Source organism: Corylus avellana, chromosome 3, assembly GCF_965113065.1.
Source record: "Corylus avellana chromosome 3, dhCorAvel1.hap1.2, whole genome shotgun sequence".
NCBI classification, from domain to species: domain Eukaryota; kingdom Viridiplantae; phylum Streptophyta; class Magnoliopsida; order Fagales; family Betulaceae; genus Corylus; species Corylus avellana.
The window spans coordinates 29,300,970-29,326,581 of NC_142492.1; the positions used below are offsets into that span (position 1 = coordinate 29,300,970).

Genomic DNA, 25,612 nt, shown 5'->3' on the forward strand with positions numbered 1-25,612 from the left:
GTACAGATGAGCACACCAAAAATAGGAATAACATGGTACAGGAGGTTTCCATGAATATAGAAGAAGATTCCATCGCGATCGCCGAGGAAAAACCAACCAACCGTATCTGGACCCCACGGCTTGTCTTTTCAAAACGCATGGCCAATCTCGGCCGGGCCCCCTCTCCTCAGACTCTTCTTCATGCTTTTTTTACTTTTTTAACTATTTCTAGACGCTGTAAATTGAATTAAAAAAAATAAAATAAAATAACTGATTTGCCAGCTTGGATCATGGGCCACGTGACCTTTTTTTTCGGTAAGTGGACCACGTGACCTCTCCCGCACGAGATTTGCGCGCCTCCAGCCGTAAAAAAGCGAAACGCTTTCACCGATTCACGCACAATGCCTATTTTCACAGGTGACCTCCGCCACGTGCATCGCGTCTACTTTTCACAAAAAAAAATAAAAATAAATAAATAAAATACTTCTCTTAAATTAATATCTAATTATCAAATTATTAATTGACTCAATGTTCATCCAAACTATTAGAGCATTCACGAATCACAATAGGAGTGTTAAATAGTACTTTTATCTAAAATTGTTAATTAACTTTGTAAAAAAATACCACACAAATGCTACATATAGCGGCATTATTCAGGAAAGTTATTTTATTTTTTCTTACTATTTTTCTCTCTACATCTCTTTTTTTTTCAAAAAAAATTTGAAAAATAGATCTTTAAGAAAACTACAATTCTTATCAAAAATAAAAATAAATAAAATTTAAATGATATAGATATAGATAAAAAAAAAAAAAAAAAAAAAAAAAAAAAAAAGATAATCAGATGTATGATGTCTTTTAAAACTCATTAAATTGGATAAAATGAGTTTTGAAGAGCCATGTTGCATAAAAATTTGGTTATTTCATTGTGAGTGCTCTTAGAGCATTCCCAATAGAGAAGCCATATTTTTATGTAAAATGGCTTCTCAAAACTCACTTTTATCTAGTTTAGCTAAACCATTTTTAAATGTCTTTACATCCGATTAGCTATATATATATCTATTCTATTAAAATATTATTAAAAGTAAGAAAAGTTTTGGGAAAAATAGAACATGTAGAAAAAAAGTAGGAAAATATTTGGGAAAATGAGAAAACAGGTGTGAGAAACAATGAAAAATAAAATAGCTTCATTGAAAAGTGCTGCTACATTTAGAGTATTCCCAATAGAGGAGCCATATTTTTATGTAAAATGGCTAATCAAAACTTACTTTTATCTAGTTTAGCTAAGCTATTTTTAAATGTCTTTACATCCGATTAGCTATATTTTCTATCTATTCTATTAAAATATTATTAAAAGTAATAAAAATTTTGGGAAAAAGAGAACCTGTGAGAGGAAAAATGGAAAAAAGTTTTGGAAAAAAGAGAATATGCAGAGAAAAAGTAGGAAAAGATTTGGGAAAAAGATAAAACAGGGGAGAAAAACAATGAAAAATAAAATAGCTTCCTTGAAAAGTGTTGCTACATTTAGCTTTGTTTTTAGCTATTCCAATTAAATATCTATTTTACATTTTCTTTTGGCTAATCTAATGTAGGGGTTTTTTAAATATTTGAAGAGTTATTTTAGATAAAAGTAACATTTGGCTCTTCCATTAGGAATGCTCTTAGCCTTTTTTTTAGTTCTTCTAATCAAATATCTATTTTACATTTTCTTTTGGCTAATCCAATGTAGGGGGTTTTTTTAAACATTTAAAGAGTCATTTTAGATAAAAATAACATTTGGCTCTTCCATTGAGAATGCTCTTACAAATTGTCCATATAACCCACGAAGTTAGGAAAAAAAATGCAAACTATCTTAAAACAACTTCAACAAAACAAAAATACTTTTATAAATTAAAAATAAAAAATAAAAAAAAAAAACCTAAAAATTAAAAATAAAACAAAAATTTATAAAAACAATTATGAATTTTTTTACAAAAAAATCAAGGGTAGCCAAACTACCTCCCACCCTAGCCATTGGAAGGGATAGTTCATCCACCTTCAGGCCGACTAAAGGGGGTGGCCAAACCTCCTCACATGGCCTTGGGGTGATTCAGCCACCCCCATTTCGCTAAGGGGGTGGCTCAATTTTATTTTTTATTTTTAATTTATAGTTTTAGTTTTTTATATAATATTAAGATTTTATTTTTATTTTTATGAAGGGTATTTTTGTTACTAGGAGACATTGACAATATGGTGGTAATTTGAGCAAGAGTATGTGTACCTTTTTTTTTTTTTTTTTTTTTTTGAAAACTTTAGAAAACTTCATGAACTTCCACACATTTTGAAATTACTCGTTGCAGTTCAAAATCTCTTAATTAAGGATATTGAACTTTCAATTTCTTTCAATTATCTCATTTCGTTATGATTTTTCGTTAAATCTTGTCAAAATTCTCCAAAATTCAAATATTTTTTTATTATAAAAAATAAAATAAAATATTTTAAAGATTCAGGTGTTTATTTTTTCATTAAAAAAGAAGAAGACATATTTGCAATATTTTTGCAACATCCTTACAATTTTTTTAATAAAAAAATATGGTATTTTGGAAATTTTGACCAGATTTAACAGAAAATCCTAATAGAAAGGGTAATTGAAAGAAATTGAAGTTTGATACTCTTAATTAAGAGTTTTTTAAACTTTGAGGGTAGTGTCAAAAGACTCAAAAACGAGTGGAAGTTCAGAAGAGTTTCGTAAAGTTTCTCATTTTTTTTTCTTATGTTATGTTCGGTAGAAAGGAAACTAAGAGAAAATGGAGGGAAAAAAAATATGAGTAATGTTATAAGTCTTCTTAGAGTCCTTCTAGAATTATCCAAAATGTGATGTGGCTTTTAAAATCACCAATAGATTAAAAGTCAATATATCACATTTTAAATTCAACGGTGATTTTAAAAGCCACATCACATTTTGAATGATTCTAAGATGATTCTAGGAAAACTAATAGCATTACTCAAAAAAATGGTGTGGATGAAATTTTTTATTCTACTTTATAAGTGGAGTACTTGGTTACCAAAAGACTCTTTTAGCTTAGTCAATGGTGACTCCCATGGGCCTAAACAACGGTAAAGAGTTTACGCCCTCAACCCATTGTATTCCCAAGGCTAAAGAGACTCACAATATATCGATTAATGCTAGAAGTCACTTTTGTTTTCCTTCAAAAATGATGTGGCTATAAAATATCCGTACTTAATGACAAAGCATTTTTGGTGTTTTCATTGGGGATTACTTACCTCAAACGCTTATATTGAACCTCAAACATACCAAAAACGTCAAACTTCTTGTTTTTGCTAGCAATTCTCTAATATTAGTCAAGATACTTAGCAAAACCCTAACCCTACACTTAAAAACCATAATCCTACACTTTTCACCCAGAATGATCGATCGCTTCTCGAGATTCGTTTGATCGTTCTTCAAGACTGTTAAATCGCCATGCTCCGAAATGTGTTTTTTTTCTTCCTAATTCATCCTAACAAAACTTGATTCATCACTTAATTAAGACCCTAAGAGGTTATAACACTCCTAAAGGGTAACATAGAACATGCATAAATGTTTAGAAACAATCAACATAACTATAAAAACTCCAAAGGTCCTAACTTTCTTCCCCATAGTCACATTTCCCCTATTAAACAACCAAATAAATGCTCTAAGGTGTTGAAAGGTAGACATTGAAAGGTAGTTGATTTAAAACTACTTTGGGGTTAAGACGAATGCTAGTCCTCAAGGTTCACACCTTCCCTGGAAGGTCATACTTATTTACCCAAAAGACTTTGTCTATGCTATTAAAAAAAAACATATACATCCCACATATTCAAATGATACATGTCATTTTTATAGATTAACTTGGAGTAAGTTCCTCCAACTCAATTTAGAGAAAAACTCTGTTTTTGAAAGATAGTTGATTTAAAACAACTTTAGGGTTAAGACGAAAGCTAGTCCCCAAGGTTCACACCTTCCCCGCACGGTCATACTTATTTACCCAAAAGACTTTGTCCATACTATAAAAATATATATATGCGGGTCATACTTATTTACCCAAAAGACTTTGTCCATACTATAAAAAATATATATATATATATATATGCATTTTACATATTCAAATAACACATGTCATTTTTATAGATTAACTTGGAGTAAGTTTCTTCAACCCAGTTTAGAAGAAAACTTTGTCCTTGAAGGGTAGTTGATTTAAAACTACTTTAGGGTTAAGATGAAAGCTAGTCCTCAAGGTTTACACCTTCCTAGCAAGGTCCAACTTATTTACCCAAAAGATCTAGCTTTTAACCATAAATAAAGAAATGACAACTAGCATGCAAATTGTTACTCCCCACCAATGAGTAAGTCGGCTATGAATAAGGCAACTAATCCATCATTTACAATCTTGCCAACCAAACTAGAGATGATTGTGCAATGAAGGATTGAGATCCCCTCCATTTTTTTAAAATTGAAAAATCTCATGTTACGAAATCGTGGCCCTTCATTTTAAATTCAATGGTCTATAAAATCATTTAAACCTCGATAAAATAAAAGTTAGCTTAAAATCAAAATTTGATGTTTCGATTATACAAAAATAACTGACATTTTATAAACCATTGAATTTAAAATGAAGGGTCGCGATTTTATAACATGAAATTTTCAAATTTTAAGTAATTGGTGGGGATCTCAATTGTGCGATGAAAGTTACCATTAAAATCATTTTACCAAGGGAAATTGAATTGTTAAGGATGTGCCATATTTGCCACCTTCCATGTTTACTTCAAGTCTTCCATACCTCTTGTCTTAGCTAAATTCATGCATGCATCCGATTAAGGAGAGTCTGGAACAAAAAGTCTATAAATAGATAAGGGGTAGCTATTCGAGGTACACTCGCCCCATTCTTTTTACCTACAATTTGCCAATTAATTTGTTTCCTCACTCACCTACTAACTTAAAGATTAGTGGTGGTTCTGTCGATATCTCCAACGAGCGATCATGGCTTTTTGTCTTTTTGCAGATCTCTTCTACCTGATGTTTGTTGTGTGATAACTATTTTAATGGTAGGAAAGTAAAAGCAAAAGGGAGGGGTGGACTTTTTATTCAAAGCCAAAAAATTTTAACCCAAAATGTCAAAGAAAAATGACAAGGAAAATGTTGGAAAAAAAAAAACCTAATTTATCTTTAAATTTAATATGCATTTTAAATATTTATAGACACTTGACACTATTTTAAATGGGTTAAAGGATATTTTCTTCAAACTGGTTTGGAGGAAATTTCTATCCATAATTAGTAGTTTTTATTTAATATACAATGTAATGACAATTTGTGACGTCCCATATTGCCTGAGTGTGAAAAATATAATGTGTTTTATATGGAATATCTCTTCTCTAAGTGGTATGAGGCCTTTTGAGGGTATACCTAATAATAAACTGTGCGAACTTGGCCCAAAGCAGACAATATTATATCACTTGTGTTACATATGCTATCATATGCATAACCAAGCTAAAACAATGTAGAAAATAAAAAGAGAAATGCTTCAGTGCAATATAATGTCCACATTTAACCCATTTTTAATGACATGACAGATGAACCGTCATATAAAAGAAATGATTGAAATTTGAAATTTGAATTTCAATCTTCTCTCCCTCACTAAATATGGATCAAATGTAAACATTATATTGCATTGTAACATATCTCAAATAAAAAACACCTGCTAGTTGAGAAAACAGACGTGGGGTAAAAAATAAAAAGGAAAAAGTGAAAAAAGGAAAAAATAAATTCATTTTTGTCCGTGACACCGACGACAGCCAGCTGTGCAAGAAAGCGATGCGAGCGCGAAATCCGTCCGTCCTTGCGTGGATGGCCCAGACTGACACGTGGCCACGTCAGTGGCTACATTCACAGGTGTCGTCATTTAAGTACAAAATAGGACCTACACGTGTCGTTTGTAAGTCACCTCTTGGGATGGAGCCATTTGGGAACCTACACATATGTGCAAAATAATTTGTTGGATTAATAAAGTAATACTAATTACTAAAACTAAATTAAAAAAAAACAAAGAAGGAAAAATTAAATTGTTTAAAAAAATGGAGGGATATATGGTAAATAGCGGTCGTGTTTCCCAATTCAACAACCAAAGTTACCTTGTTAAGCACGTCTTCCATTGGGCATCAAACTCTATAAATACCCAAACTTCTCGGCCTCCAATCCCTTCCTTTTCTCTTTTCGGTTATAATAACACACACCACATTTCTCATCTCTCTCTGTTTCTGTAATGTTCTAGGGTTCTCTCGCCTGCGTTCGTTTTCTCGGAGGTAACTTCTTCGCCTTTTAGAATTCAACCTCTGATTTTTTGGTGTCGGATTCTCTGTTTTCTGGAATGTTTGAAATCTTGCGGTGTCAAACATTCATGAGGTGTCTTTGGTTTCAGCTTTTCGATCTGGTCGTGTCTGGTTGGCGGAAAAAAGTAAACGTTACCTTTTCTTTGCTCCGTCAAGCAGGTATATATATATATATATATATATATATATAGATTTATTTATTTATTTTCCTGAGGTTTTTGTTTTGTACTCTTAAAATGAATTCGGATCCTCCGTTTGATTTTAATGCAAATGCCATAGGTGTTGGGATCTTTAGCATTTTTCTCTTGAGACGTGTAAAGCCAGTGAGCTTTTGTAGATTTAAAAGCAAAGCTTTTTTTTTTTTTTCCTATATGAAAAAAAAAAGAAAAAAAGAAGGGAGAATCGGCAGCTTTTGTTTGATTAAGATTTTGCCTACTTGGTTTTGGATCATAATGTATGTATTAATTTCTTTTCTTCATTTATTTTTTCTTTATAAGATGTAGGTGTCGAGCTGTATGTATTAAATAAAGGAAACGATTTGACAGCTCACTTGTTGATTTTCTTAGTTTTAGACTTTTAGTACGATTTTTTTTTTTGGTAAGATTTAGTACGAATTTCGATTCCGTTTGTTTTTATTTTTTTTATATTTTTATATATTTTTTTAATGTATTCATATAAAAGAAAAAATAGTTTCTGGGTGTTTTGTGTTATTTATTAATTTTTTGTTTTGAAATTGAGAAAAAAAACGAAAGTATTATCAAACAATGTCCATAATGTCAACTGGGAAAAAGATTTGAGTATTTTTGCAACGTGTCCTTTGGATGTAACCCAAAAAAGAAGAGCAAAAAAGGAAGATAGAAAGAAAGAAGGTGATGGCCTTTGTTAGAGAAAACCATGTGTTGTACGTTTCAATGGGGCCTTTTCTGACCATGCCAAGAAGTATCTATTATTATTAGCATTGACTTGGTGTGGGTAATGGCTCAAGAATTATACACCCATCATTTTGTGACCTTCAACTTTGTTTTTAGAATGTTTTGATTATGTTCTCTCTCTTATTTAGTCTTATTTTTTTTATGTTGGGTATTTAAGTTTAATGTTCGATTTGGTAGTTGTACTGTCATATCGATGCTGGAAAATTATTATTTTTTTCTTTTTATTTTTTATTTTTTTTTTATTTACACGAATTTTGAAAGTGATGTACTAGATCTACAAGCAAAAGCAGCTTCTAGGCTCCAATTAAACCCATTATATATATATATATATATATATATATATATATATATATATATACTGGGCAGATTGGTAAGTCTAGCAATTCCAAGAAAAGACACATCAACAAAATGGAACAAGATAACAAAGGAATGGCATTTTCTGTGGATCTGGCTTATGTAGTATTTGGAGCTAAATTATAATAATAGAAATGATATAATATTTTTATTGTAGTTGCCTGATTTTTTATGACTATATGTTGAATGGGTTATCTTATATATTGCCTTGAAATGCATTTTTGTTATTAATTGTGGTTTTGAATTACATGTTTATCTGACATAGTATCCCGATTCAAGACATGGAAACGTAATTTACATTGATTACTCATATTAATGTATAGAATATGAGTTCCTTATGGTATGTCTGGGGAAGCTTTCAGCTCTTGTGAAATTGATAAAACCATATTTTGTTTATAAGGTTGTTTTTTTTTTTTTTTAAATTTATTTTTTCTTCTTATTTTATACAAATGGTTGAGAGTAATTATCATGTCTCAACTGTGGTGAGCCTTGGGAAAAGCTGCCTCATTAGATCTGACTTAAATTATTCTCTCGAAATAAGTTTTTGGTCAAAGTGATTTTCCTATAAAAAAATAATTTATGCAATACAGGTACTAGTCGTTTTCTTTTGGAAATTCTTACAGGATCGCTATCCCTGTCATGAGTACATAAAATATAGCTGTTCACAAATTGCCACTTGCATTTGAAACTTCTATTGTAATCTTGAATTACTCCTTTGTTTTGACAAATAATATGTTGATGGCGATTGAATCGGTCAAACTTGAAAGAGTGGTAACTTTCTTGACCAAAATTGCTGCTTCATTTTCCGTCTATAAATATATTCAATATATGTATTTCCATCCCCAAGATTCAGGTATTTCCAATATATGGTGCAAGAATGTTAATGATGTATGTTTACAAAATTGCTTCATTTGGAATTTGTGATTGAACTTGCATTCTCTCATCCCCTGAGGATGGATATTAACTTTTTACCCTTCCTCTGTCATCATCGCTTCTGCATTTTTTTGATTCCTATTACTTATTCTTCTTGGACTCTTTCGTATTCCACCTCAAATAATGTCAAAATATTTGGTTTCCAAGAACATTAGTTTCTTAATGATTCTCATTTGAGAAAGGTCTTATGATTCTCTTCTGCACTTGTTATTATTGGTAACGTACATGGGTTTTTCCTATGCAAAAACGTTGTTGTCTGTCTGCATACTTCAATAGTTACTATGTTGCTTGGCTGAATAAGTAGCCCCTTTTGATCATTCTCCAGGTTGAGATTAGGAAGAAATATTGTTTCTGGTATTGGAAGCTAGATACTAATCCTTCCACAAAGATCTGTGTGCAAATAATGTCCAGTCACCTGCTATAAATGCAGTGTAGCTTTGGAAATGACAAGGTATTCCTAGTCTTTGCTCTAATTTAATTAACAGCCTTTTGTTTTTTCTTTGGAAACTATTTCAAACTGTTGGTATAATGATATGATGTAATCAACAGTTTCCAGGAAGCTTGTGCTTGATGGACTGCTCGCCCAGCAGCAGTGACAAGAAAACATTGAAGAGGTGGTTTTTCATAGACAAAAGGGTTGGGTAAACAAATCTGGAATAAGGCGCTTGATTCTGCATTTTGACTGACTGGCAGTTGTGACATATACACTTTTATTAAATCCTTTATAACCTTTCTAATTCCAAGTAATCTGTAACCCCCATGGACTTGAAGTCGAATCATGCTTCTCCTGTTTTAACTGATCCTGCACCTATAAACAAGTCAAGACTTGGCATCCATTCTTTGTTGCCTTACTCACAGCAAGCAGCTTCGCTCTCCTCCACTAAGTACATGACGATTCCAAGGAAAAAGCCGGGAAAGCTTGATGATGTTCGATCTAATGGTTGGCTGGATGCGATGAAATCCTCCTCACCTCCTCGGAAGAAGCTACTTAAGGATTTCAATATTGATGTTGCTTCAGATGATGCTGATTTTGCTTATTGCTCCTGGATGGTATGCTTGTTTCTTTTGATTAATTTATTTGTTGTTTTATTTTCACAGTTGAAGTAGATTGATCCCCACTTATTCTGCTGTTGGTTCTAATACTTGATTTTTATTTTTAATTTTTTAATTTTTTAATTTTTTAATTTTTTAATTAATTAATTTATTTATTTATTTTTTGTGGCCTTCTTTCTGATTGTGCAGCTGAAGTATCCATCAGCACTCAACTTTTTTGAGCAAATTACAAATTTTGCAAAGAACAAGAAGATAGCAATGTTTTTGGATTATGATGGTGTTCTTTCTCCAATAGTAGATGACCCAGATCGCGCCCTTATGTCTAATGATGTAAGAGTTTTATGTCTGATAACCCTTTCCTTTATTTCTCTTCCCGGTCTTGAGTTTCATGAAATCAAACTTATTGTTGTTAGATGCGTTGTGCTGTAAGAAATGTTGCAAAGTACTTTCCAACAGCAATCATCAGTGGAAGAAGCCGTGATAAGGTAGATAAGAATATTTTCATTGAATAATCTGAAAGTGTTTTGTATTTTTTCCATCAATTCTTCTCTACATTTATCACCTGTATGCCATTAGACTCTGATCCATTGCATCTATCAGGTATATGACTTGGTAGGACTAACAGAACTCCATTATGCTGGTAGTCATGGGATGGACATTATGGGCCCTCTCAGTCACACAGTGTCTGATGACCATGCAAATTGTATTAAATCTAATGATGAACAGGTAAAAGATGACAAATCCTTTTTCAAGCACACCTTTTATTGCACAAGAGATTGTAGAATTGGAATTTTTTGAGATCTTTTCTATTCAATCTTTTATGCTGCACGGAATTATTTTGTTAATGTTTTCCCCTTTTGGATTCGGTAGGGTAAGGAGGTAAATCTTTTCCAGCCCGCTAGAGAATTTTTACCTTTGATTGACGAGGTGCATAAACTTTTTCAGTTCACATATCAGTTTAGGGATAATGTATCGACATATTTTCTGATTCTTTAGTTTTTTATGCAGGTTTTTAGAACCCTCGTTGAGAATACTAAAGGGATTAAAGGCGCAAAAGTTGAGAATCACAAGTTTTGTGCCTCTGTACATTATCGTAATGTAGATGAGAAGGTGACGATTACTTTTGTTGCTTGTTTGACCAATATATAGATCATGATGCACAACTCTAGTTTGGCTTACAGATGTTTTCTATTGTTCTCTGACTTCAGAAATGGCCTATTATTGCACAATGTGTTCATGATATTCTAAAGGACTACCCTCGATTGCGATTAACTCATGGGCGGAAGGTACTTTTTTTGATCTTGATCTCGTGAAAATTTTGAATTCTTCATGTTATAACACATAGATTGATTACTTGCTTTCCCCCCTGTTAGGTTTTAGAAGTCCGTCCTGTTATTGACTGGAACAAGGGAAAAGCTGTTGAATTTGTGCTTGAATCTCTTGGTATCGACCCCTCTCTCTCTCTTTTTCTATTAACAAGCGACGAGATTGAATGCTGGATTTCTAACATTTGATTGTGTCATTATCTTAATGGTGCAGGGCTAAGTAATAGGAATGATGTGCTTCCACTCTATATCGGAGATGATAGGACCGACGAAGATGCATTCAAGGTAAAACAACACAATTGTGATTTCATTTGATGGGACGGGTTTGTAATGTTCATATATATATGCAGCTAATGAACAAAAAAAATCTTCAACTTGTTCACCAGGTGTTGCGGGAGGGCAACCGAGGTTATGGAATATTGGTGTCTTCTGTCCCTAAAGAAACCAATGCATTCTACTCTCTCAGGAACCCAGAAGAGGTTTAGAGCTTTGATCTTTATATTTATATATAATCATCATCTTCATTTGATTTATAGCAGCTCTCTGATATAGAGGGAACTCTGCAAAATTATATGCAGGTCATGAAATTCCTCAACTCCCTGGTGGCATGGAAGGAGCAGGAAGGAGCTAAATGCATTGTATAAGAGAAAGGAGCATGTAGTTTTATCTCTTTATATAGTATATATATATAGGGTCTTATTTCTGAATTTTTTTTTATATTTGTAATAAAATTAAGGCGTTAAACAGCTCATTATTTTGGTCTGAATTGGGATTTTATTCCCTTTAATTGAGTTGATTATTTGATCTTATTTCAAACAATTATTTGTTGCCTCTCCTGCCAACCAATTGAAAGCCAAATTGTGTTCTGTCGGGTGACTGCAATTCCTTACTTTTATGAAAAAAATTCATAATGTTTTAAACAAGGAGATGAGGAAGGAGTTTTGTGGCATATACTTGGGGCTGTTTCTGGCCCTCTAACATGAGGTTGATTCTGCACAAGGTCAAAGCAAATGATGCAAGCATATAATATTACAATATTGGTTTGAGTGAGACTTGCATTTACAATGGAGAGGTTGGCAGTTGGGATACTTTGTTGACTTGTTGTGCCCACAAAGCGACTTTTCTGTTTTTTCTCTTTCATTTGTGATTGTTTTTAATTTTGGTTATGAACATTTTTATCGTAATAAAATATAATATGGGATAAATATACTTAAGTCCCTTAAATATAAATGACTCGGTCCATTGAAAAAATTGGGACCGCCAAAAAAGGTGGTAAGCAAAGACATACTTCCGTACACATAATCTATGGAGTAGGTGAAACCTATGTAGTAGTAGCTGCTAAATACAAAAGAGAAACCACAACATCGCGAACAAAACCAACAAACAAGAGCCAGGAGGAAAAATCTCCATCATAAAAACAACCAACAACATATTAGGGAGACTAAATTCCACCAAAAAGAGAAAAAAAAAACAAAAACAAAAAAATAGGAAAAATAAGAAAGTAAGAAAAAAACCCAAACTACAACAGGCACATATGAAAGTGCTATGAGAAAGATGAACCCTACTAAACACGTGAGATGTATGTACTTCTAATATATATGATTCTCATTATATTAAACATCATGGGAAACACACGCCACCACATGGTAGCACATCATCGTCGTTTTGAGAGGTTAAGAATGGCGCGTTAGTGGCAGAAATAAGTAAAGATATAGTGAATGGAAGGAGATTTAGGTGACCGGTAAAGCGAGCAAGTTAGATGGAGAAAATCAACGTACTCTTCTTTAACAATCAAATGGTGAAAGAGTTGCACACAACTGAAGTCCTTGAAGGACTTTTGGAATTGGATGCATTCAGAAACTAGTGTAATCAAAATGCCTTTCAATAACCTCATAATTAAATGATAATCCCATATGCCTTTGCAGAAAGATGTAATTAGATTCAGGGGTGTATAGGTAATCACAAATACACTTTGAAATTTGCAATTATTTTATTACTTTCTCCTCTTGCTTCCACTTAGATACTAATTACTAACCCTTTTTAAAATTATAAAACTTACGTATAGGTAACTCTGAAGACTCCAAAAATCAAACTTTTTAAAATAATTTTATTAATTTATATATGCACCAAATGACCAACTTGGATCCCTCATCTCTACTTTTTCAACTTTTCTGTTCTAATTTAAAAGAAAATTTCCAAAAACCTTAAAAAATGAATAAGGAACAATTATTTAAAAGCTACCAATTGGTTGGGAGAAAGCTTCCTTTAAATGACTTAATTAAGCTCTCAATAGTTAGTACAAGAGTGATGAAGTGTATATAATATATATGTCCAAAAAAAAAAAAAAAAAAAAAAGAAGTGTATATAATATATTGAAATTTAAGAGAGATTAATATTTATTATTTAATCCAAGACAGAGACCTCTCAATAATTGAAGGGTTTCTGGGCTTAAACTCATCGCCAAGGCCCAGTTATGGAGAATCTTTAATGCATCACTCTGTACTCTTCTTCTTCACCTTTACCTAAGAAATTGATTCAGAGCTCATTTAGGAGTATGTTTTTAAAGAAATAATTTGTGTTTTTAAACTAAATTGTAATTTTGCAATGGTTGGAATTATGATTTTAAAAATGAAAATTTGAAAATCGTGGAAAAATCATGTGCGATTTTAACATGTTTTACCAAATACATGCGCGATTTTAAAAAGTGACAATTTTAAAAATGCAATTTTTAAAATCGTACTTGAAGGCCAAGTTGAGAATACAAGAGAATACCAAGCCAACTGAAGTCCAAAAAATAAAAATTAATAATCAAACGATTTTTTTTTTTTTTCTTTGGGAATGGAAGTAATCACATGGCTTAATAATGTGTCCGAGATGCCCGTCGACAAAAGTGGCGATTATTTCGAGTTGCATATTTCTTAACCTTAAAAAATCTTATGACAGAGAGTATCAGAAACATATGCGTGTCACGTGGTTTTCGTTTCCTTTACTATTTTTCCACAAACAGCAACTCAAGAGCACTCTCTAAATTTAACTCATTTTCCTAAATATTGGAAAAATCCCTAAAATTGACTTGTAGTGAATTCTCAAAACTACTTTCTTTACTTCTTATTTAAATACTTTTCACAGTAATTTTACTTATTTTACTTATTCTTTTTTTTTTTTAATCCAATATTTATTGGATTAGAAGTAGCACTCCCAACTATACTTTAGATTGATCCGTATTAAATAAAAAAAATTAAATAATTAATTTAGAGTCGAGTGCCACGTCTACATTATTATACATGAGTTTTTGACAATTTTTTTTTTTTTTTTTTTTTTTTCTAGTTCCTCAAAAAGTGGTGAGATACCTTGGGCTGTGTTTAGCAAAAGAATGGGCCAGACCAGATCCAAAAACTCAAAAAAAATCATCTTAAAATTAACTCCAATATTATTACTTTTTATACCACATCAATCACTTTTTATTACTATTCAAATAAAAAAAATTACTACAAAATAAATTTTTTTTTCTTTTTTATACAAAATATTCTTACTTCACATCAATTAAATCTGCTACAGTACCAATCTCCTTCCTAAGTTCATCCCTTTGCCAAAGCGTAGCCCAAACCTTGCTTTGAATTCGAAACCCCAAAATACGTTCTGAAAATGAAATATTAAAAAGATCAATAGGTGGAACATATTAAAATATTGATTTAAATAAATAAATAAATTAATTGATTTTTAAGATATCGGTCGAATTGAGTTTAGTTTATCGGTATTTGGAGAGAGAACGAAATAACTAAGAAACAGAGAAGAGAGGGGGAGAGAAATCCTTGCGTAGAGAAGAGAGATCGTTGCAGTGAGAGAGTCGATCGCTTTGAGAGACAGATATCATTTTGCACTGAGAGAGAGGCGACGTGGGTGTGAGAAGGGTGCGGTTTTTTTTTGGCAATTTACAAGATAATTTTAATTCCACATGAAAGGATTAGCTAAGCCATTCATTTTTTAGTGGCTTAGTTAACCCTGTGTGTATGTAATTAGTAGTCCCATGAGAATAAACTATTCCCAGGAATAGAGTATTACCAAACAAAGGATTAACTATACCTAGTGTTAGCTAATCCAATCAAAGGCCTATTCCGCAAACAAAACAAAACGGGCTTAATGTTGTAAATTTTGGTCTGGTTCAGAACTGTGAGAGTAAACAAACATATAAAAAACTGTCTTCCCTTGTACATAAAAAGAGAGAGAAATGCAGGTGATCCCATTCCCATTCCCATCCCCAGACCAACATGTCACTCTCCTTGCAATCTCCGCCCTTCTCAGCTCTCTTCTCCTCTTCGTTTCTCCAGGTACGTGCGTATTTATGTATGTATGCATGTATGTATGTGTGTGTATGAGAGTGAGTGAGTTGGTTTTGATGGCAGGGGAGGTTGAGCTTCTCGGCTGCTAATCTGGAGCGGCTCAAGTTTCAGAGATCGTTTCCGCGAATTCGAGCTTCCTCGTCCTCACTCGACTCTGGTTATATCTCTTTCCGATTTATATACACCCTGATTCAATCTCTGTTTTCTTTTTTGATTTTTGATTTTCTTTTTCTTGTTGTTGTTGTTGTTGTTGTTGAAGTAATTGGTGGGTTTTTTAGGTCCAATCACTGAATTGGATACAGTGTCGAGCTTCAGCGAGATTGTTCCCGACACCGTCATTTTCGATGATTTCGAGAGGTAATTGATTCTTCTCCTTCTTTCTTTTTTCTTTTTTTTTTTCTCCCTCTGAGCTGGAAATGGAAGTTGAAGTTTTAAATGCAATACGCTGTTTGGTTTGTAACGTTTGTTGTTTTGCCAGAAATCGTACGGACAATAGTGAATTTACTATAATTGTTGTTATTTTTCTTGGAAATGGTATTAATTAATTTGACTCTCATCTGGTTAGCAAATATGGAAACCCTGAGAAACCAAACGGAAAAACCTTCATCAAGCTCAGTCTAGCTCTACTTAATTAGATTAGTTATTTATCTTTTATTCGTTTTCTGAGCAATGTAATGAAGAGCTAATGTTCTTATAAGTGGTTTTGCATTATTGAAATCTAGGTTTCCTCCAACAGCGGCCACTGTTAGCTCAGCGCTCCTTTTGGGTATATGTAGCCTTCCTGATACCATATTTAGAGTAAGGATTCGAACCTCATAAAAAAAAAAAACACTAACTTTTGCATTTGCAATTTGGTATTGAAGTAGCATATGGTGTTTATGTCACTTAATTGATTAATTTTCTTTTGCATAGAATGCTATTGAAATGGCTTTGGCGGATTCGGGATGTTATGGGCTAGAAAACTCTGATTTGAGATTGTCATGTTTCTTTAATAAGGTTGTTTTCACATACCTTAATTGTAAGATTTGAATTTAATGGTTAAATCAATCAAATGGTTTACACTAAGTCATGGATGTGTAGGCTATGGTGAATGTTGGTGGTGACTTGGCAAAACTAGTTCCTGGTCGAGTTTCAACAGAAGTGGATGCACGTCTTGCTTATGACACACATGGCATTATCAGGAAGGTTGGTTTCTTCAATCTGTTGTTATGTGATTTATTGTTTTAAAGAAAATGCTTAACTTTTTGTATTTGAAATAGGTTTATGATGTGGTTGTTGATTTCAGTTCCCATAAATCATTTTTCGCTTGCTAAATCAATCTCTAATTATGCTTTTGGGTTGTGTTTCATTGAAATGGCAATCTAGATTTGTTCTTTCTCTCATAATGTCTTTCCACATTTAATTGATTTTGGTGGATTGGCATCATGAAGAAAACTAGTTTACCTGGGCTTTGATATTTAGGGATGTTGAAACTGCCCTAGGCAAAGGATGGATTTTCACATTCTTAGTACTTTTTAAATCTTCTGTCATTTCAAATCGATATGTACATCAAGAAATCCAGTTACAAGGAAGGACCATGTCGAGATGTGGTGTGGAAGTGTGAGATCAAGGAAAAGAGAAATAAACAAGTTGAGAGGAAATTGATGTCTTCCACTTAAGAGAGATCTGTTATCTGAGTTGATTTATTTATTTATTTTTTTAAATTGAAATTCCACTTGATATATTTCACAACTTGTCCTGTTTCTGCTGTTCTGCACACGAATGCTAATGATGTTGTCTTACGCAGAGCAAATGATAACAAAAAAAAAAAAAAAAAAAAGGTCCAAAAAAGAAAAGAAAAGAAAGAAGACCAAAAATGTGCTGCTCAAAGGAAACATAAGCTCTACTGTAAGATTTTAACAAGCATGTAGAAAGGACAGTGCATAGGCAATGCCTATGGTGTCTAGAGAAACAGTTCTACTTTTAAGGTCTAAGACAGCTCTGTACACACTTCTTTTTAACATTTTCATCTCTTAGATGCAAAGTATCCATGGGTTCTCATGGGAGTTATTTCTGGCATGTTTTTGGCTCCTGTTTATGATCTTGTATCTTGGGTGCAATATATGTTCATTCACCTAAATTTCCATGGCAATCTGTCTCTGTTCCTTTATTAATTATTACCTTAGTATGCCTTGATATGCAATCTAATTTTTGCAGTTTACCAAATTATACAGGTGCATGACTTGTTGAAATTGTATGATGAAATTAATGTACCTCCTGAGCGTTTGCTGTTTAAAATTCCTTCAACTTGGCAAGTGAGTATTTGAGAAAAATACGTTTGTATTGGTAATCTTAAGAACTTTCTTTGTAGACTTGGTGCACAGAAGCTGACAGATCTTTTCATTCCTTTTTGGCTTTCTATACAGGGAATAGAGGCCTCAAGATTGCTGGAATCTGAAGGCATACAGACACATTTGACTTTTGTATACAGGTATACACTATGATGTATAATGGCGCTAGTTGAAATTTCAGTATAACAATCAAATGATGTTAATGGTGACTAAAGGCTTGTCTCCATGCATATACTTACTTTTATCTAGGGATTTTGTTTTTTTTACAAGTAATTGACAAATATCATTAAAAGCATAAGCCGCCTCTAAGTACACAAAAAGTATACACAAAGAAACTCCTAACTAGAATTAGCAAAAATAACAAGGAAATCATTATAACTAATTGTCTGAGGAGATACATTAGCAGCTGTTCACATATACAAAGTTTTGAAGAATAAAGATATAATCTCCTCCAATGACCTCTCTCGATTCTAGATACCTCTATCATTCCTTTCCCTTCATAACATAATAAAAGGCACATAGGCATCATCTTTCACACTGAAGCACTCCATGGATTATTAGAGATCCACCAACAAGTATACAGATCGACTACACGTCTAGGCATAACCTAGGACAACTCAAAACGACTAAAAAAGGCAATCTAAATGGCATAAGTCACGCCACAATAAAGAAGAAGGTGGTCCATGGAATTCCCATTCCTCTTACACATGCAACATATGTCCATCACGATGACATGCCACTTCCTAAGGTTATCTAGGGTAAGGATCTTACCTAAAGCCGCTGACCACACGAAAAATAGACAAGGTTGATGCTAATGTATGATTTTGCCCCAATCATTACTTAAGCACATCAGTTTGTCTTAAATAGCTTTTGCTATTATCCTGCAGTCTTAATTTAATCAACCTTTTATATCTTGTGATGTTTCTTAGTCATAGATGGTTTTGACCTGTTTTTCAGCTTTCCTCAAGCTGCAGCTGCAGCCCAAGCTGGTGCTTCTGTTATTCAGATTTTTGTGGGCCGTATAAGGGTAATTTCCATCTCTATTGTGTATTACATTGTTTATACAACCTTTTTGATTTTCTATTTTTAAAGTGCACTCCTCCTTCAGGATTGGGCACGCAACCATTCTGGTGACCCTGAGATTGAAGCTGCTATCAAAAGAGGAGAGGATCCAGGGTTGGCTTTGGTTAGTAAAAATGATTCAGATCTTCTGATTCGATTGTTAATTCAATATAGTCAACAAGTTTTTATTTTTAGCTGATTTTTGTTACAGGCCGTTTATTGGTATTATATAAGAAACCACTTTGTGTTTATAAGTTTCATTAAGTGTCATATATATTACAAACTGAGATTGTGGTTGCTTGGGGCTGTCGGCAAAGGTGGCTCCACACAGCCCCTGGGTGTTGGCTAGGTGGTAAGTGTTTGGAGAGATTTTAGGTTCGATTCTTACTTAACCAACTAAAAGGAAAATAGCATTCTCATTGAAGTTAAATAAATTTCATTTTATTACTTAATTTTGAATTTTATACGCTCCTGGCCCTCATCCTGACTGGTTAAACCAATGTTATCAAGAGTTTCACAATATTATGTTGAATGCTATTTTTTCCACATGATATTTTCTTATTTCAAATTTTATTCCCTACTTAACACTACACCAATCTTGTTTCATCAATTTTTTATTTTATTTTATTTTAGTTTTTATTTTTATTTTTTATCTGGAACATATTGTTTGTTAAATTCAAATTTCATTATGCCCTTTCTCACTATGTCTATGCTTCTCGACCTTCACTTAAGTTAATAAGGCACCTCCAAATTGGACCATATAATTCCCTTTTGGTGCTGAGGGGCTGTAATTGGTGGTTGTTGTATGTGATCATAGTTCCACTCTACCAGATTTCCCGCATTTTGAGCCAATTGGGACCTCAACTTTCCAGCAGCACATGCTTTCGTGGCAATATATTTGTCATGTTCAAATTTTGTTAGTGGAGGTATATATTGATTTTTACATCATGTTTTGTTTCACCATCTATGGTTCATAGATCAAAACATGATTCCTGTAGCCTTTTGAAACTAATTCTAAAGGGCATTTCTTTCAGCATTGCAAGAAAGTCTTCTAAGTTGATTAAAGTTCTGGTACCGTGTTTGATAGTTCAAGTGACTTCTGAGTCTACTTAACAACCTGTTAAGATTAAAAAAGGCCTGAATCAAACATAATATTTTCCATCCTTACAGGTGACAAAGGCTTATAATTATATTCACAAAAATGGATATAAATCAAAGTTGATGGCTGCAGCAGTTCGGAACAAGCAAGATTTGTTTAGTCTTCTAGGGTAACCATATGACTCATCTTTGCTCTTATTATATCTGGAAATTCTTGACAGGTTTCTTGTTTGGAATAACCTTTTATGCTTGTGCTTGTCTGCACTCAGGGTTGACTACATCATTGCACCATTGAAGGTATTGCAATCTCTCAAAGAGTCGGTTACTGCTCCTGATGAGAAGTATTCCTTTGTTAGGAGACTCTCTCCACAGTCTGCTGCGACCTACAGTTTCAGCAAAGAAGAGGTCTGCTTTCTTTTAATATTCTCACTCCTCTTCTTGAGCATCAAGATTGTGTTGAACTAATAAAATTGTGAGGAAAGGAACCAAAACATACTACCTTTTATGGTCACAAAATATAGTCTCAAGGTTGTCTCCTTTAAATATGTCAACAATAAAACAACAACAAAAGAAGGACATTGATCTAATGTTTTCACCAGCAGTGGTGCAGCCAGGTTTTATATGTTGAGGGTGCCGAACCAATATTTAGATATCAAAAAACTAGTAAAAGTAAATTAAAAGAGAAGGCAATTTTCCATATCCCAAAACTAAAAAATAAGAATACAAAAATTTCTTCAATCTGTACTTAACAGATCAACTGTAATTTGAAGGTAAAATGAGGCCTTGAAAACTTTATTGTTCACAAGTTTTTTACCTCTCTGTTTTCCTTTTTTCTTTGTTTTCGTTTTTGTTTTTTGTTTTTATTTCTGCGGGTTATACTTTTTACAAATTGTTTAGCCCCCACAAACCATATCTTTCAGCACATAAAAGAGAACGGTGATATTACATCTCACTCTCACTAGACTGTTTCCTAGGTACATGTAGTGCCATAAATAACACAGAAGTCTAAATAAATAATAAACCTTTCTATTTACCAGGGAATTAATACAGTTTCTAGATGCACACATACACACAAATATATTTTCTTAACATTTTTAAACAAAAGTTCTTTCTTAAGGAAATCCATTTAAATCCTAATCAATCTTTAATTATTTTTCTTAAGAATTAAGTATTTTGTTCCTATATCGTCAGACTAAAAATATTGACTGCATAGGCTCCCTCCCCGTCTCCGTCAGTGTTCACCAGCACATTATATGGGGTATCTTAGTACACCAACTTTCATCAGGATTTAGATCTGTTGGCTTTCATAATGGCTACATACAAAACCAAAAGGCTTTACAACTATGGATGTGTCTATGTACTTGGCATGGATATATGCTGAACTGCAATAAAGGCAAAACTACCAAGCCATTATTGGCTTAAAGGGTCATTGCCTAGTGCCCGGCTAACAGAAGTTATCATATTGCCTTACCTTTGAACTTTATAGGAGAAAATTATGGCATTTCCTTGTATATCTGTAATAACCATTATCGTTAGTCATATCACACCTGCCCTTTTGATGGATTACACCGCTGCCAAGATCCCTCTTCCCCTTGATTTGGTTGTTAGGAAACAGAGACATAATGTCCTCATCCTACATCATTGCTTCCATTACCCATGCATTTGTGCTAATAGTACCACAGTGGCTCCCACAACACCACCACTTCTGCTATTCTTGTTGCCATCAACACAGTATGCAAAAAAGATCTCCTGTTTACTGTAAATATGTATTTTTGGTGTGAGATTATAACAAAAACCTTTTGAATTTGAGAGTGCAGAAAAGTTTTGAATACTTCTCTCATTACTTCTGCTATACTTCTCCAGAATACTTAGAAAAGCTTTGACGAAATCATGGTTGCTATGCGAGGGCATATTTTATTAAAAAGAAGTGATGTTTGGATTTTTACACGGGCCCTCCCTAAATTTCCTGCTTTACTTTGATTTCTCTGATCACTCTCTTAAATGGTTAATTGATTCTCTCTTCATATTCAGCTTGTGAAGTGGGACCAATTAAGCGTTGCATCAGCTATGGGACCAGCAGCTGTGGAGCTTCTGGGGGCTGGACTGGAAGGTTATGTTAATCAAGCCAAGCGAGTGGAAGAGTTATTTGGGAAGATTTGGCCTCCCCCAAATGTTTGAGGTGTTCCCATCCTTTCCCATTACTGAATAAAAATTGTGAATTTTAAGCGGTGTCTTTCCTCCTTTTTCCGAAGTTTCCTTTGACCTTGTAATCATCGGTGTATCTTTGGCAATACTTGTTTCCAGCAAAGCTATTAAATCCAGTCATCAATATTCCCTGTTAATTTACAACTTGTTATAACCATCAAATACTCTGACCACTTTTGCCAACCGAAGAGGATCTGCTTGAGTTTTTTGTGCTCCACCACTCTTAAATTACTTTTTATTTTAAAAACATAAGCTAATAGGAATAGGTAAATTTAATCACTTAACCATTACCTTAACATTCCCCCTCACGTGTGGGCTCAAACTCTCTTTTAATAGGTGGGGTTTAACACGTGGAATATTTAATTGAAATGGGGAATAATTTGATGGAGTAAAGGTTCGATTCCATGACCCTTTGGCTTTGATATCATGTTAAATTACTAGTCATCTCAAAAGGTTAAGCTAATAGGACAAGGTAAATTTCTCTAGTTATCTCAAAAGGTTAAGCTAATAGGAAAAGGTAAATTTCTCTTTCACTAATGTTGTTATCCCATTCTCGTCATATAAATACTGCATTTTCCCATCTACCAAATTCAACTGCAAAACAAAACACAAGCTTTATAATACCAAACTGTAAGACACTGATTATGTTTCAAGTATTTAGGAGGGAAAAGTGTTTGAATGGAGTAGAGAAAATGGAGTTTGAATGATGAAGCATTATTGACGCAAGCTGTAAAAGTAATCACAAAGATCATTCCGAGTCTAATCACACTCCTGGCTACAGATTAAGCAAGCTAAGTAGATGCTAAAGGATTACAAGTCTGATGAAAAGCTTGAATGAGTCACTGAATAATAGCCTTGGGCTTTTATATTGAACTGACCCAGATACAATAGGCCCATCCATAGGATAACAAAACCCAAAAGCTTTTGCAACTAGTATAACCACTAAAACCCACGTGCGTCGACTGTTAAATAACATAAGCTCACTTGTAGAGGTAGTTCAATCGGCTGGGAGTACGCCTAATGAAACAGAGGTCACTAGTTCGAATCTCCTCCTCCTCTAAAATCTTCTCCCCTCTTATGCAGACATGGTAAAAAAAAAAAAAAAAAAAAACAGAAGCACACTTGCATTAAGTGGAAGACAGCATGTCATGGACAATCTCCTCCATGCGTATACTGCAATCTTCTGCCTAAGCATTCTCGTCCATATTTCCCAACTGCCACGAACGTTGCATTGCTGACTGAAACAGTAAGCATTCTTCCTTCTTTCAGCTATGCTTCTCAAAGCAAGCTTTCTTCCTTATTCCTTCAACCTCTTTCTTAGCCCGGTAACAAATACCCCCTCTGTTCAAAACACCTGGCCCACAAGGTGTGAGCAAGAAGATTTCAAACTGTGAAAAGCTTCCCATGAAGCTTCTTCAGGAATCTGGCCCTGCCAACGAACCAATAGCTCCACCACTGCACGATTGCGGACCTTCCGTGAACGGCGGTCCAAGATCTCTTCAGGTTTAGGTTGGATGACGCCCTGACCATTCATAGGAGGCAAATGCATTATGCGTTATTGGTACAATGGATCTCCCCAATTTTAGTTTCAGCTGAGAAACATGAAAAACAGGGTGAATGAAAGACCAAGCTGGTAGATCCAAACGATAAGCCATTGTTCCCGCCTTTCGTAGTATTTGAAAGGGTCCATAAAACCGATGAGAGAGCTTCATATTTTGCCTCCAAGCAACAGAAAGTTGTCGGTATGGCTAAGTATACCCAGTCACCATCTTTGAAAACCCTTTCAGTGCGCTTAAGACTTGCATATTTCTTCATAAGATTCTAACTCTTCTTTATGTTTTCCTTTAAAAGTTGTAACAGATGATCCCTGTGTTGGAGTTGATCCTCGACAAATGCCAATCGAGTAGCCCCTGCATATAAGTAAGCAGCCAAGGTGATAAATATCCATAGATAGCTTCAAAGAGTGTCACTCTCGTAAAATGATGAAAAGAAGTATTATAGCAATACTATGCTAGAGGGAGCCAAGTCACCCATTCCTTAGGCTTGTCACAAATCATGCACCTTTTATAATTCTCCACATACTTATTGACTACCTCTAACTGACCATCTGATTGATGATGGTAAGCCGTACTAAAAGCTAGGAAAATTCCCAGTAGCTTGAAAATTTTAGTCCAAAACTTTCCTGTGAAGGTGGAATCCCTGTCAGAGATAATATATTGAGGCATGCCAGGTAGGTAGGGCTGGGCACGGGTCGGGGTGGGTATCGGGTTTTTTCCCACCCGCCCCGCACCTTGCGGGTTTGGGATTTTCCAACCCACTACCCGAGCCCAACGGCCAAGATCCGCGCGGGTTCGAATATTGCGGTGCGGGTTAAATAGGTGCGGGTTTTTCGGGTCGGGTCAGGTCAGGTTTATTGGCATGGCATTTTTGTAATTTATTTTATTCATTTTTTTTTTTGCTAGGCCTAAAAGGTCACACCTATATGGGCTTTTTTTATTATTTTTGAATCAAAATATGGGCTTTTTGTTGGGTCTACGCCGAAAAGGCTACACCTATAATGATATTTTGGCTTTCATAAAAATATGGTTAACTTTCTTTTTTTATCAAAAAGATGGGAAAAAAAAAAAAAAACCGAAAAATGACTTAACACCTATAGTTTATAGTTATTTTACAGCGACAAAAATTCATTACTTCAAACTCTAAGCAACAAAACCCAACAGAATGCAACTTCAAGTAAAATTACTAATCATCCAGAATGCAACTTCAACTTCAAGTAAAGTCCAAAATGCAACTTCAAGTCACTAATCATTGTCAAGTAAAATGCTGATGCTCTTCAAAGTTACTTCGACAAAGAATGAAAAAAAAAAAAAAAAAACATTACAATATCAATTGAAACCGATAAATGAAATTTGTAAATAGCTAAATATATTAAGCAAACTAAAATGAATAAATGATCAAAAAACTGACCTGAATCGAGCTTATAACTTTCAGCATCATCAACCATATCTAAGTTAGAACTTAGGGGCTTTGATCTTAACCAATTTTGTGAACATATCAATGCTTCAACCGTACTTGGGGCCAATGAACTTCGAAAATGATCCAACACACGTCCTCCGATGCTAAAAGCCGATTCTGAAGCAACTGTTGTAATGGGAATTACCAACACATCTCGTGCTATTTTGGCAACTACTGGGTATTTGGTTGAGTTCACCTTCCACCAATTTAAAATATCAAAATTCGCATTCGCTTTTTCAACATCCTCCATCAAATATCAATCCATCTCCGATTTGTTTTCAATATCACTTTTAGAAGTTAGGTACTTATGAAACCTATTCATGAAGTAGAGGTTAGCATTCTCACTTTCTTCTATTTTCATTGAGGAACCTTGAGACAATCTACTACTATGTGGAACTTGAGATGAACTCTCTCCAGAGTTGTTGTGTTCATATAATTTGTTAAGGATGCACTTCAATTTTTTCTACATTTCATTACATTTATCAACACCTAGAACATCTTTGAACCAATATTCTAATGACACCAATTTGGTTCGTGGATCAAGTATAACCGCAACAAACATCATCAAGTTAACCCTATCATTGCTCTCAAGATCCCCCCCAATATTTATTGTACTTCGTCATTCTCCGCCATAGCACTCA

The 25,612-nt window shown here is 33.9% G+C and overlaps 2 protein-coding genes and 1 long non-coding RNA gene across 3 annotated transcripts; all 3 read left to right on the forward strand.

The window, feature by feature from the left end:
- Positions 1–6,217: 6,217 nt before the first annotated feature.
- LOC148587068 (uncharacterized) lies at positions 6,218–8,967 on the forward strand. Its single transcript, XR_015911674.1, has 3 exons — positions 6,218–6,297; positions 6,414–6,483; positions 8,869–8,967. It is a non-coding gene; the product is annotated as an uncharacterized LOC148587068 (long non-coding RNA).
- Positions 8,968–9,191: 224 nt separating this feature from the next.
- On the forward strand, positions 9,192–11,682 carry TPPG (Haloacid dehalogenase-like hydrolase (HAD) superfamily protein). Its single transcript, XM_059586548.2, has 11 exons — positions 9,192–9,593; positions 9,786–9,926; positions 10,010–10,081; positions 10,197–10,322; positions 10,467–10,523; positions 10,605–10,706; positions 10,805–10,882; positions 10,970–11,039; positions 11,136–11,206; positions 11,308–11,400; positions 11,500–11,682. Exons 1-11 carry the CDS (start codon positions 9,303–9,305, stop codon positions 11,563–11,565), a joined length of 1,167 nt encoding a protein of 388 aa, XP_059442531.2. The 5' UTR covers positions 9,192–9,302; the 3' UTR covers positions 11,566–11,682.
- Positions 11,683–15,107: 3,425 nt separating this feature from the next.
- Positions 15,108–22,093, forward strand: LOC132175114 (Aldolase superfamily protein). Its single transcript, XM_059586946.2, has 13 exons — positions 15,108–15,249; positions 15,325–15,418; positions 15,540–15,618; positions 15,984–16,059; positions 16,174–16,257; positions 16,342–16,446; positions 17,475–17,555; positions 17,667–17,731; positions 18,549–18,618; positions 18,700–18,777; positions 19,824–19,921; positions 20,021–20,156; positions 21,783–22,093. Exons 1-13 carry the CDS (start codon positions 15,190–15,192, stop codon positions 21,927–21,929), a joined length of 1,173 nt encoding a protein of 390 aa, XP_059442929.1. The 5' UTR covers positions 15,108–15,189; the 3' UTR covers positions 21,930–22,093.
- The last annotated feature ends 3,519 nt before the right edge of the window (positions 22,094–25,612 follow it).